Below are 13108 nucleotides of genomic sequence, written 5' to 3'. Positions count from 1 at the left end.
TGCCCGTATTGTGCTTCCAAATAAGACATTTAATATAGGAAACAGCAGTTGAAGACACCACCATAGAAATTCATTAAAATCTATTGTTTGTCTCCATATCTTCTGGACAGGACACATACTTATGTCGAATTAAGAATATGATAGAAATCTGCCTCCCCTCTGTCATGTAAAGTGAGTGTTTTAAGAATTTTACTTGGCCTTTTCTACCATAATAGTCCTTGTTCCGTTAGTAAGGGAAGCAACATGAGGATTCTGCCAGTTTCTTCTATGTCTGTTCCAGTAAAGATTCTGGATCTAAGAATGTACGGGTGGGTATCCCAAATCCAAAATGCTCCAAAATCTGAAACTATTTTGAGCCCTGACATGATGCTTAAAGGAAATGCTCATTGGAGCATTTTGGATTTTGAATTTTCACATTTAAGATACTCAGCTGGTATATATGATGCAAATATTCCAGAATCTGAAATTCAAAACACTTCTGCTCCCAAGCGTTTCCAGTAAGAGTTAACAGCTTGTTACTGTCTCCAATGAGGGAACCATTGGTCCCAAACTGTCACATGAGTATCAATAATCTCCTCTTCCTGGTAGACCACAGTCACTACAGTCCTCTCAGAGCCAGTGTTCAGTATGCTCCCAAAAGTCTGGAAAATGACCATAGATCTCTTTGTCATTGTAGTTGGTAACTGGCTTAGATCTTGGAATTGGGTGAAGATTCTAATTTTATTGATAAGTTAAACCTCTGAATACTAGATTTAGAGTTTGCTGTTTTGTTTTGTTTTTACAGTTTTAATAGGCCTTTAACTGATTCATTCTATTAGAGCCTACAGACACCATTGCCACAGTTTTTTCTGGGTCAAACCTTCTGATAACTACTTTGAATCTGTTGCCTGTGATAGAGCCACATTATGTTTCTGGTGGTTAAGTGCCACGAATTGGCCTCCACCGCTCCAGAAGCCTGTCATTCCTATTAAATTTACTGACTTTCAGTGTTCTCATCTCCCTCTGCCATCCCTTTCCTGCAGAGCACTACTACAGAGGCTTTTAAGCTTTATTTCACAAAGCCCTGGTAAAGAACATATTCTCTGGGCCCTCTGAGGGTGTATGTAATAAATCCCTTCCAATGTACATGCCTTCAGATGCCTTCTTGTAGACCAGGAGTCAGCAAACTTCGTTTTTTGTTGTTTTTTTGGTTGCGGGAGGGGGTCGAGACAGAATTTTGCTCTTGTTGCCCAGGCTGGAGTGCAATGGTGTGATCTTGGCTCACCCAACCTGTCTCTCCCTGGTTCAAGCAATTCTGCCTCAGCCTCCCAAGTAGCTGGAATTACAGGCATGCACTACCATGCCCGGCTAATTTTAGTAGAGACAGGGTTTCTCCATGTTGGTCGTACTGGTCTCGAACTATCGGCCTCAGATGATCCACCCCCCTCAGCCTCCCAAAGTGCTGTGATTACAGGTATGAGCCACTGCGCCCAGCTAGCAAACTTGTTTTTTAAAGGTCCAGTTAGTAAAAATTTTAGGATATGCAGGTCATACACAGACTTAGTCATATAATGTGTGTTTGTGTGTGTGCGTGCGTGTGTGTGTGTTTTACCATCTTTTAAATATGTGAAAAACAGGAACAGTGGTTCTCTAACTTCTGTCACAGTATCTTTTTATGCTCTCAGAAAATTGACTCCAGACTGATTTTGTTTATATGGATTATGTCTGTCAGTATTTCTGTACTAACAATGCTAAGAAATTGAAAGTTAGTTATTTTTAATTAACCTTATTACATGTTAGCCTACATAAGATTTTTTAATGAAAACTTTTCTAAAATGAAAACTAGGCAGAAGAGTAGCATTGTTCTATATATTTGCAAATCTCTTAAGTTTTGATTGAAGTATATGAAAAAAAACTCCAAACTTAATGCTGAATGTAATTGGAAAAAGAAAGGAATATTTAAGTAGCATTTCAGATAACTGGATATTCTTTGTTACTAAATCAAAATTTAGCAAGTGGTAATTTCTGAACATTAGTTTTATTATGGAATATGAAGCTATCAGTGGATTTTCTCATAATCTTAACAGTCATAGATACATCTCTCTTGTACTTGAATCTTTTACTCCTGCATGATTTTATAGCATCATGAGTTGGTCATTTGGAGAACACTAGTTCACTGAGTTATGCCAGTCTTCCCAATGTTAACGTATTTTAGAACTAGCTAATTCATTCAGCACGTGCCTAAAACAGTTGTACAGGTGTTTTTTCATGAGATAAACATTATACTTTGGTAAGCAGCAAAGTGATTTATAAGCACTTGCCATATGGTCACATAGCATATTAATGATGTGTACTGAAGTGTCAGGATTTAACAATATTATTAATTTTTACTATATCAAGAATATTCTAAGAAAAAAACAGCCTCCCCTTTTACCTCCCCACTTTGAGTGTCTTGTGGTGAAAGACAAAATGACTACAAGTAAAATTTGGTGCTAATGTCTTTAGTTTGTGTTCAGGTGCCAGCAGTTTTATCATCAATGCCAATGTCAACAAGGTGAAAAAGACAACACCTTAGTGTTACTATGAAAATAGTTCTGAATTCACTCATTCTCTGAATGTGTCTGGTTACCCCCAGCCTTCTGTGGATCACACTTTGGGAATCATTAGCCTAAATAATGGTTGGCAAATTTGCTATAAAGGGCCAGATAGTAGGCTTTGTGAACCAAATTGGCCTCTATACAGACTACCTAACTGTACCATTTTAGCAAGACAGCAGTAAGACAGTATAAATGAATAGTTTGGCTATGTTCCAGTAAGACTTAAAAAAAGCGGCGGATTCGATTTACCTGCGCTTAGTTTAGAATATCTCATTTTGCCATCTTATTTTCATTTAATGTTGGTCATTCTTAGGTCTACTTTCTAGGCAGTTAACTTATCAAAGTGTTAACAACCAACTTAGCAAAGTGTTAACAGTTTGAGTCTGGAATCTGTGGTCATTGCATCGGTATAAATAATTTTGGCCTCATTCCATATTGTTTGTTTCTCTTGTAATTCTCATTAGATCCATTCTTTTTTTTTTTTTTTTTTTTTTTTTTTTTTGAGACAGAGTTTCGCTCTTGTTACCCAGGCTGGAGTGCAATGGCGCGATCTCGGCTCACCGCAACCTCTGCCTCCTGGGTTCAGGCAGTTCTCCTGCCTCAGCCTCCTGAGTAGCTGGGATTACAGGCACACACCACCATGCCCAGCTGATTTTTTGTATTAGTAGAGACGGGGTTTCACCATGTTGACCAGGATGGTCTCGATCTCTTGACCTCGTGATCCATCCGCCTTGGCCTCCCAAAGTGCTGGGATTACAGGCTTGAGCCACTGCGCCCAGCCTAGATCCATTCTTATATATATTTTTCATTTTTCTGCCAAAATATATTAAAGATTCTATAATTGCTTTGCAGTTCCTCCTTAGATTTTTAACTCTCCAGGGATCTGGGAATTTGAGCATAGCAATGGGTCTGGAAGTAATTAAATGGTGGGAAAGGTTGTTGAAAATGATCATCTTATTGATAAAAGAACTACCTCAAGTGAAGAGACACTGATTTCCTCAGACAAGGTAGAAAAGGCTGTTGCTTCTAGGAAGGGAGGTTTGGTGGGATTTGGAGGCACAGCTGAGACATGTCTCAAAGTCTTGCAATCCTTAGTCGCTGGTTTTCAAACAACTCCAAGTGTCTGCTCTTCTGCCATATATTGCCCTGGTCTTCCACTGTTCTGTTTTGCACTGGTAGTGAGGTTTTTACTGCTTTCAGATCAGAGACTTAATCTCAGATTTCCATGTCTTATGGGATTTTTATTTTCCTCTAGAGTCATTTTTATATCTGGATTGAGCTTACAAAACAACCACTTTTAAATATTTCAGGATTAAAGGGGTTAATATTAGACTTAAGAGTTTACATGAATGTTGGGAAAACTGAGAGATTGGATAGTAATCTGGTGAAGACCAAGAGATCTATAGTAGAGTCATCTGAAGCACCAAAGTTTGTGGCTTAGGAAACTGCTACAGGTCTTTGAAGACTTTCACCAGTTGTCTACCAAGACACCAAAAGAGGTAGTGTACTTGGAAATATCCTACGAATCTCAGATTGCCCACGTGTTTGGCTATAACCACCTCCAGAGTCTGTTTCTCTTCAGCATCCCACATCAGGTTTGTGTATCTTCCATTGGCAAACTCAGACCTCTGGGGAGAGAATTCCTGGGTAACATCATCCCTGGCTTCTTTGTCACGCAGAGGAAAACTTTGAAAAAGAATGATGCTTATGTAAGGACACAGAGTCTGGCACATTTCCCTTTCACCACTTGGTTGTACTTATGCCAGAAGCAACATTGAGAGACCAGCTGCCAAGGAGAAACATTTTAAGATATAAATATGAATATTAGCTATGTCTGTAATGTCAAGAGCTCCCACAATAAGTCAATAAGAAAAAGGCACACAATCCATTAGAAAAATGGACAGAGGATATGAACATTCAAAGAAGAAATACAAATGACTAACATGTCCACTTGGGATTAAGGAAATACCAAATCAGAATATCTTCTGTTTTTAATTTGGAGTTATTAAATCAATAGTTGACATTATTTTTAAAAATGTAAGAAGAAGGAGCTTTTTCCTGTACCTTGGTACAAAGAAATGAGTGCAGAATGTGTGTGTATGTGGTTTTTGTGGGTCAAGAAGTCTGCCTACTACTATACGATCGATGGCCCTGCTTCCAGAAAGTAGTGATGTGAATCTGAATGAGTATGGGTGGGAGCATTTTAATTTTGTAATTTTAATTTCAAGAGATTTTTTTTTAAAAAGTTAACTAATTGTTTACCAAGCCCTATTTCAATTTCGTCAGTGTGAAGAGTTCAAGCATTATTAGCTGGGTGTGGTGGCATGTGCCTATAGTCCCAGCCACTCGGGAGGCTGAGGCCAGAGAATCTCTTGAACCCGGGAGGCAGAGGTTGCAGTGAGCCAAGATTGCACGACTGCACTCCAGCCTGGTGACAGAGTGAGACTCCGTCTCAAAAAACAGAAAAAGTTCAAGCATCAAGACAATCCAGTTTATGTTCAGTATAAATTTTCTAGTTGCTGGAAATATTTGGATATAATAATACAGTCCTTTGCTAGAACTGATATTTTAATGGTGGAAAGAACTGTCAACCCTTAGAGATACTTGCTTTCAAGTTTCTGTGATATTAAAGTTCCCAGCTGATAACAAATGTATCTGCTTCCTTGAGTTTTGACGTCCGGGCCTCTTTAAGGTATTCAGGTATGCAAAGACAGGATTATGCAAGTTTCTTTTAGGGGGACAACCGAAATTTTTTAGATTTCTGTGGTAGTGTTGTTAGATTAAATATAGTCATTTCATCTTGTCTAGTTTCCTTTTATGTGATTTCGCTCTTTATGGTTTCATTTACCGCATGGTTCTAAAGTATTAAATGAAATAAACAATTTCTGAGTTTTAAATTGGACACCATTTTGAGTAGCATGATAAAATCTCGCTCTATCCCTCCAGGACTTGATTCCTCCATTTGTCCAGTGTATCCACACTATAGGCACTCTCCACACATCAGTCACTTGGTAGCCATCTGGGTTATCAGTATCGTGGTGCTTGTGTTCAAGTAACTTTTACTTAATGGCTCCAAAGCACAAGAGTAATGGTGCTGACAATTTGGATATGCCAGAAAGAAGCCTCAGAGTGCTTCCTTTAAGTGAAAAGATGACAGTTCTTGATTTAATAAGAAAAAAAAATTGCTGAGGTTGTGAAGATCTACAGTAAAATCCAATCTGTGAAGCTGTGGAGAAGTCAGTTCGTTCTCTCTTTGCTGTCACACCTCAAACTGCAAAAGTTATGACCACAGTGCATATATTGGAAAATATATGGGGTTTGCTACTGTCTTGGTTTTAGGCATCCACTGGGGTTCTTGGAACATATTCCCTGTGGATAAAAGGGGTCTACTATATTTATATAACTAAATTGTGATATACCGGGATGTTTTCTTCTGACCTCCTTCCCCCATACAGCTTCTTGCTCACCAAAGAAAGCTGGCAGTGATGCTAGTTAAAAAACAAAACTTACTTTAGCTGTTAGCTTTTCATTGCTAGGGTTAATTCCCCTGATAGCGGGGCCATTTCAGATCCTAGGGTAATGTAAAGTAAAAGTTGGTGGATAGTTACTTGGAATATTTTCTGATGGGAGCTTCAAACTATATGGCGTAATACGTACTTTTAGCCTGATTAATACAGCCACAAAAAAACTTTTTTCAGTACAGGATAATGATTATTCTTCATGTCATAATATGTCCATTCTTTGCTTTTACTGTCAAAAGTCTTTTACATTACGAGTCAGTAAATGATATACCCTATGCTAATCATGTAGGGCTCATTTTGGATTTGAGGATGATAGCGTGTTTAGAGCGTGTCTATGGTGTCTGTATCTGTGTACCTGGAACTATTTCCTCTGGTCTGTATATCATCTGAGCACAACACTGACCCAGAAATGGAGTACCCCAGGCAATACAAAGATGCAGAACACCTAGAAATTAGAATTACCACGTGTCTACATGGCCTCCGCTCCCTCGCTCGTACAATTTCAACCACATTTTTTAACTCTAATATGATTCTAGGATCTTTTATCATGTTGAAGGCGCTTCTTCAGAGAGAGTTGTGCCCGTTTCTTACAAGTTTTCTTTCTCACAATCATCTTTTCAAAACCTAGGTTCACACCATATTATGACCAAACATTTCAATGATTTTATACGGTATTTGGCAATAAAATTTACCTTTACTGTTAACTATCCTCCAATTCAACCTCAGTCCTCTCTTGATTCCCTCCTTAAACCGTGGCCTTGTTTTTTGTTCCTAAAAATTTCAGCTTACCTTAGAACTGTGGAGGTTTCTTCGAAGAAGACTTTGCCCAAACAGGATTATTTGTAAGCCTTGCCTGTGCCTATTTTCATCCCAAACACTTCATTGTTAGTAGTCTGAGTCCCTTTTTATAAATCCTTTATTGTTCCTCAGTAAGACTTCCATTTATGTAATATGTCAGTTTTCCAGCCATGGAGTAGTTTAAACTTGCAGTGCCCCTCCTCTTCAGACCTAAAGGAGAAACTAAAAGTATATCCTTCACCTTGCCTCTTACTTAATTGTATTATGGAATAGGGGATTCCTTATCCAGCCTTCCTGGGAGCTAAGCAAGGAGTCTCAGACTTTGATAGAGGTATAATGTTTTGTTTTTTGTTGTGTGTTTTTCCTTGAGACGGAGTCTCGCTCTTTCACCCAGCCTGGAGTGCAATGGCACGATATTGGCTCACTGCAGCCTCTGCCTCCTGGGATCAAGCAGTTCTCCTGCTTCAGCCTCCCAAGTAGCTAGGATTACAGGCACCTGCCACCTTGCCTGGCTAATTTTTGTATTTTAGTAGAGATGGGGTTTTACCGTGTTGGCCAGGCTGGTCTTGAACTCCTGACCTTGTGATCCACCCATCTCAGCCTCCCAAAGTGCTGGGGTTACAGGCGTGAGTCACTTTACCCGACCAAGATACTGTGTTTCAAACTGCATATTCTGTGTTTGGCTGTTGAAAGCTATCCCTTTGGAGGGAAGGTTATCTCAGCAGCAAGTTTGATTTATTAGATTTTTATCGGTAAATTTGGAATATGACTAAAAGAATCCCAATAATTTTTTTATGATTATTGGCATAAATAGTATATTCCTATCATACAGATAGATTAGAAAATTACATAGGATACATGTAGAGTGAACATTTTAAATACATGCCCACGTTGATTGCAAAACACACCTTGATTTCACAAACATTAAAGTATCATTTCAAAACAAATAGATGTACATTTAAACCAGTAAATTGACCTAGTAATCAAGGTAGTTTTTAATAACAGCGGCTTCTTGAGGTTTAGCAGCATATTTTAATACTGATAAAATCGGTAAACCTTGTTAGTGTCAGTGAGCATCTAATCTGTATTAAACTTTTATTTCTCTCTTTAGATCAGAGTTAGGGTTCACACAAATATCTTTCACACAACATTATTAGGTTTAAAGAAGATAAATTTCTTAAATATGATATTTGGTATATTTGTGGGTAATTTTTTAAAAAAATTAATGCTATAATTAATTTGTAAGCCCTGCTATTGACTCTACCAGAGAAGATTCTTCAAGCTTAGTTGCTGAACTTCAAGAAAAGCTTCAGGAAGAAAAAGCTAAGTTTCTAGAACAACTTGAAGAGCAAGAAAAAAGAAAGAATGAAGAAATGCAAAATGTTCGAACGTCTTTGATTGCGGAACAACAGGTGTGTACCTCTTTTCCCATTTATTTGAGAACTAGAGGTAGACATAATTTCTTTATGTAGCTGACGGTTTCTTATATCTCAAATGTGATTTTCCTTACGTTAATCCTGTTAATAAATTTTCTCATGACAAAAGCATGTATTTTTAAGAATTTATTTTTTAGTTTCTTTACTCATCTGGTAAAGGGTATTTTTCATGTTAATGTGTCACATGACAATATCAGGTGCTTCAGAATGAAATAGTCTTAGATTAGAAGTGAGGAAATGTGAATCCTGTTCCTGGTTTCTTCACCACTTGTGTGATCTTGGGTAGATCATTCAACATCTTCAGAACTAAGATTAGTTTTCTATGAAATGATTTTTTGTTTGTTTAAAAAAATGATTTTTGCTATTTTTTTCTCTAAGCTTCAAAGTCTCTAAATTCTGTCATCCTAAATTACATTCAGATCAACATAAATATCTCACACGTTGTGTAATTCTTACCCTTCTGATAGGCTGGTGGTAGATTAAGATGGAATGTTGTTGAATTTTACTAATGTACTTTGTTGCTGGTCAATAATAAGAGATAGTGCTTGTGAAGTATGTTGGGGCTAGATCAAGGACCAGATGCCTTACTAAAGAGCTTGTACTTTACCTAAAGTACTGGAGAACAACTAAATGCAATGGCATAATTAGAATTCTACTTAATGAAGATCACTGGAACATGGAGAAAGATTGGAGGACTGCAAAGTAGTCAGCTGGAAGAGCAATTGGGTAGCCACTGGTAGAATTCAGGCCAGGGATAATACTGCGTTTTGAGGGATACAATTCTGAAAGTGCATTTTATGGTTGTTGTACACATGTAATACTATGTGATATTTTTCCTTTTCCTAAAATGTTATGATTAATTAGTGTCTTTGTAGAATTTGAAAAAATGTAAATCAGAGAATGGAAAGAAAATAAAGTGTAGTTCAAACCTCATAACAATTTTAGATTTTTAAGACCTCGGGAAAGAAGAGCCTAGGAAAAGGGAATAAGAAAGGGGAGCCAGAAAAGAAGTATGTGGCTTAGGGGAAGCCAAAGTTAAGTGTTCAGGAAGGAAGAATAGCCAAGTTTTAAATCAGAATTAACAATGAAGAGGTCATTAGTGACATCTCTGTCTTTAAGAATCTGGATTTATAGATTATTCTATATGATTCATTCTGCATATTGATCTCTTTATCTCTGTTGTATTGCATTGTCTCTCTGTGTGCTCTTTTATAAGCATGTACAATTTTAGATTTCTAAAATTAAGGAATGAATTAACTGATTGAAACCAAAAGTAAAGTATTGACAGCTATCTAATTTAGTTCTTCATGTTTTAATTTCTCTTTTAATATTTATAAAATTAGAGCAAGAGAGATGACTTCTAAGGTACCTTCCAATTTTCCATGGTGTGTATGTTAAGTTGTAGTTAATTTAAGGTGATTTGTACCTGGGTCTAAGTCTCCCTATTGTCTGCGTTGTTAGCATTATTCATTTATCCAAGGACCATAGAGCTCTTAAAATTTTGGAATTAGAAATGTCGTGTAGATGAGAAGAGTCAATTTAGGTCATTTTATCATTTATCAATTGCTTTTACATTTCAAAAAGCTATTAATGAAATCTTGTAAGTAAATTTTTTTATTTTTTATTTTTTATTTTTTTTGCCTCTTAGAGACAGGATCTCATTCTGTCATTCAGGTTGGAATTTAGTGGTGCAATTGTGGCTGACTGTAACCTGGATCTCCTGGGCTCAAGCAATCCTCCCACCTTAGCCTCCCAAATAGCTGGCACTACAGGCATGCACCACTATGCCCAGCTAATTTTTAAATTTTTTGTAGACACTTAATCTTGCTGTGTTGCTCAGACTGGTCTCAAACTCTCGGGCTCAAGCATTCCTCCCACCTTGGTCTCCCAAAGTGCTAAGATTACAGGCGTGAGCCACTAAGTCTGGCCTAAGCAAAATTTTTTAAACAAATTCATTCGTCTTTATTAAAGAAACTGCAGTTAAAATTGCCAGATTGTCTCATGAGATCCATGCAGGCAATCAGATATATGAGCTTCATATTAAGAGTTTATAGAAGTGGGGGAGTAACAAGTCTAGCCAATATAAATCAGTATTCCAGTGACCATTGCAGATATCCAAATAACAGAAATAAGGAAGATAGAGTCATTTCTAAAATGTTACTTTGGTGATCAAATGCTAAAGACAAAAGGAAGGTTTCAGAGGTAGGATGATTATTCCAGGAAAAAAATTAAATGTCTGACCATACTCTAAGTTACTGATTCTTCTGATTCTTCAAAATTTCAAAATCTCTGACAGTACATACATGGACAATAATAAGAAAATAGAATTTGTTTTCAGTATACTTAAGTTGGAACCAAGTGCTTTGCCACAGTATATTGCATTTCATTTTAAAAACATTCATGAATCACACTATCATCTCCGTATACAAACCCACCACAGAAAAGAATATTTGCAAGTTTATTTTCTAAGTCCTAGCTGCTGAGTACATGCAGATAAATTTAAATAATTATTATTGTCTTGTTCCAGACAAATTTTAACACTGTTTTAACAAGAGAGAAAATGAGAAAAGAAAACATAATAAATGATCTTAGTGATAAATTGAAAAGTACAATGCAGCAACAAGAACGGGATAAAGGTTTGTACTGTTTGTAATGCTTTTTAATTGAAAAACATATATTCATGCTAAATGGTTTTTTTTATTGCACAATACTTTTTTCATGTTGGGGGTCTTTCAGATTTGATAGAGTCACTTTCTGAAGATCGAGCTCGTTTGCTTGAGGAAAAGAAAAAGCTTGAAGAAGAAGTCAGTAAGTTGCGTAGTAGCAGTTTTGTTCCTTCACCATATGTAGCTGCAGCCCCAGAACTTTATGGAGCTTGTGCACCTGAACTCCCAGGTGAATCAGATAGATCTGCTCTGGAAACAGCAGATGAAGGAAGAGTGGATTCAGCAATGGAGACAAGCATGATGTCTGTACAGTAAGTATGGCTGTTTTCAACTATTGTTTAAGACTTTTAAAGCACTAGTGAAATTCCGTAAGTTATAAAGCTCTGAAGAGAGAAAATATTTTTAGCATTACTGGTTGTCCACAGCCTATATATCTGAAAGTTGTGCTATTTTAATTCCTTAAACTGTAAATGTGAGAAAACATTACTGAATGAGTTATTTTGGGATACTTTTATATTATACATAATATGTGCACCAGAATTATCCTATACTGCCAAAATAAAGATCATGGCAATAGTGTTGAGCCATTTTTATTTACAAGGAATGTTGACATTTTGGGATCTATTACCTATAAAGGGGTTATTGTAATGAATATATTCATTTTGGTGAGGAAAGGCAGGGCAGTTTTATTATTATTTGTTTATTCATATATAGCAAATGTTTACTGAATTACATTGAAATCTTGGCAGAGCTTACCAGAATTTAGAACTTTCTTCAACAGTTCTTCATTGAATATAGTGTAAGACTACTAAAATTGTGCTTACAATTAATATCTGTGGGAGAGACAGAACTGGGACAAGAAAGTGCTCCTTTCCAAAGGAACTTGCAAGTAGAGTTTGCATTTCCAGTTGCACCTCTGGGATTTCAGATACGGGAACTGAGATTCCAAGGGCAGAAAGTCCAGATCATTATGCCACACAAAGAATTATGCCCAGTGGCAAAAATAAAATAGAACTTCACCCCCATATGAGATAGAAGAGTAGAGCAAAGTAATTCGATCAAGGGGTTACCAAAAGATATCATAGAGTATCAGTATAGTCTCCTTGCTCGAACAGATCCAGGTTCAAGTCCTGAGTCTGACACCTGCTTGGGAATTTGAGCAAGTTATCCATCGTCCCTTATTTTTTCCATCTATAAGATAACAGCTATGATACACCAGCAGGTTTACTTTGGGCATTAAATATAACAAGCCCCTGTGAGACGCTCTAGTACACAGTAAGAAACCAGTAAGTACAGTGTCCTTCATACCCCACCCCCTGCCTACTAAGAGGAAAGCAGTCAATTGCATCTTCATTTAAGCCCATTATCTGCCTGACCTTAGAGAAACTTTAGCAGGGGATTTTGTTTTTGTTTTTGTTTTTTAAATAAAATTATTTAGGTTTCTGTCTTTCTGGTTCAAAGGAAAGTAATAGAAATTGATTACCTTTAGGGCCAGGCGCGGTGGCTCACGCCTGTAATCCCAGCACTTTGGGAGGCCGAGGCGGGTGGATCACGAGGTCAAGAGATCGAGACCATCCTGGTCAACATGGTGAAACCCCGTCTCTACTAAAAATACAAAAAATTAGTACCTGTAATCCCAGCTACTCAGGAGGCTGAGGCAGGAGAATTGCCTGAACCCAGGAGGCAGAGGTTGCGGTGAGCCGAGATCGCACCATTGCACTCCAGCCTGGGTAACAAGAGCGAAACTCCGTCTTAAAAAAAAAAAAAAAAAAAAAAATTGATTACCTGTAGACTTGGAAGGATATAAGGCTTAAGAATGTATATTAAAAATAAAATAGAACAAAAAAATGTAATTCAAAAACCAAGATATAAACAAATGAAGAAAACATGGTTATTTAGAAAACCTAAATGACAGAAATATGTCCAGACACGTGTGAAAAAAAGTGAACCACCTTATTAAAACCTCTCAGAAAAAAATACATCCAACTGCATTCTACATATGAGAGGTACCTAGAGCCAAATGATATAGAAAGTTTACTATAATGTGATTCAGAAAGGTACAGAAGGAAAAAAATATAAAAGCAATTCAAAGCAGAAGGCTTTAAAAAGCT

General features: G+C 37.1%; 1 protein-coding gene across 3 annotated transcripts in view; it reads left to right on the top strand.

The window, feature by feature from the left end:
• Positions 1-13108, top strand: part of RB1CC1 (RB1 inducible coiled-coil 1) — a 99792-nt gene that overhangs the window by 65508 nt on the left and 21176 nt on the right. For all 3 annotated transcript variants that reach the window (XM_012442916.3, XM_012442914.2, XM_064384179.1), the window contains 3 exons: positions 8142-8307; positions 10859-10967; positions 11068-11308. In XM_012442916.3, coding sequence (XP_012298339.1) covers positions 8142-8307; positions 10859-10967; positions 11068-11308 — 516 coding nt within the window. The remainder of the gene's footprint in view (positions 1-8141; positions 8308-10858; positions 10968-11067; positions 11309-13108) is intronic.

Source organism: Aotus nancymaae, unplaced genomic scaffold, assembly GCF_030222135.1.
Source record: "Aotus nancymaae isolate 86718 unplaced genomic scaffold, 86718_ANA_hifiasm-v0.15.2.pri h1tg000036l, whole genome shotgun sequence".
NCBI classification, from domain to species: Eukaryota; Metazoa; Chordata; class Mammalia; order Primates; family Aotidae; genus Aotus; species Aotus nancymaae.
The sequence above is the reverse complement of the archived record's forward strand: the minus strand, read 5'-3'. Positions and strand labels throughout refer to the sequence as shown.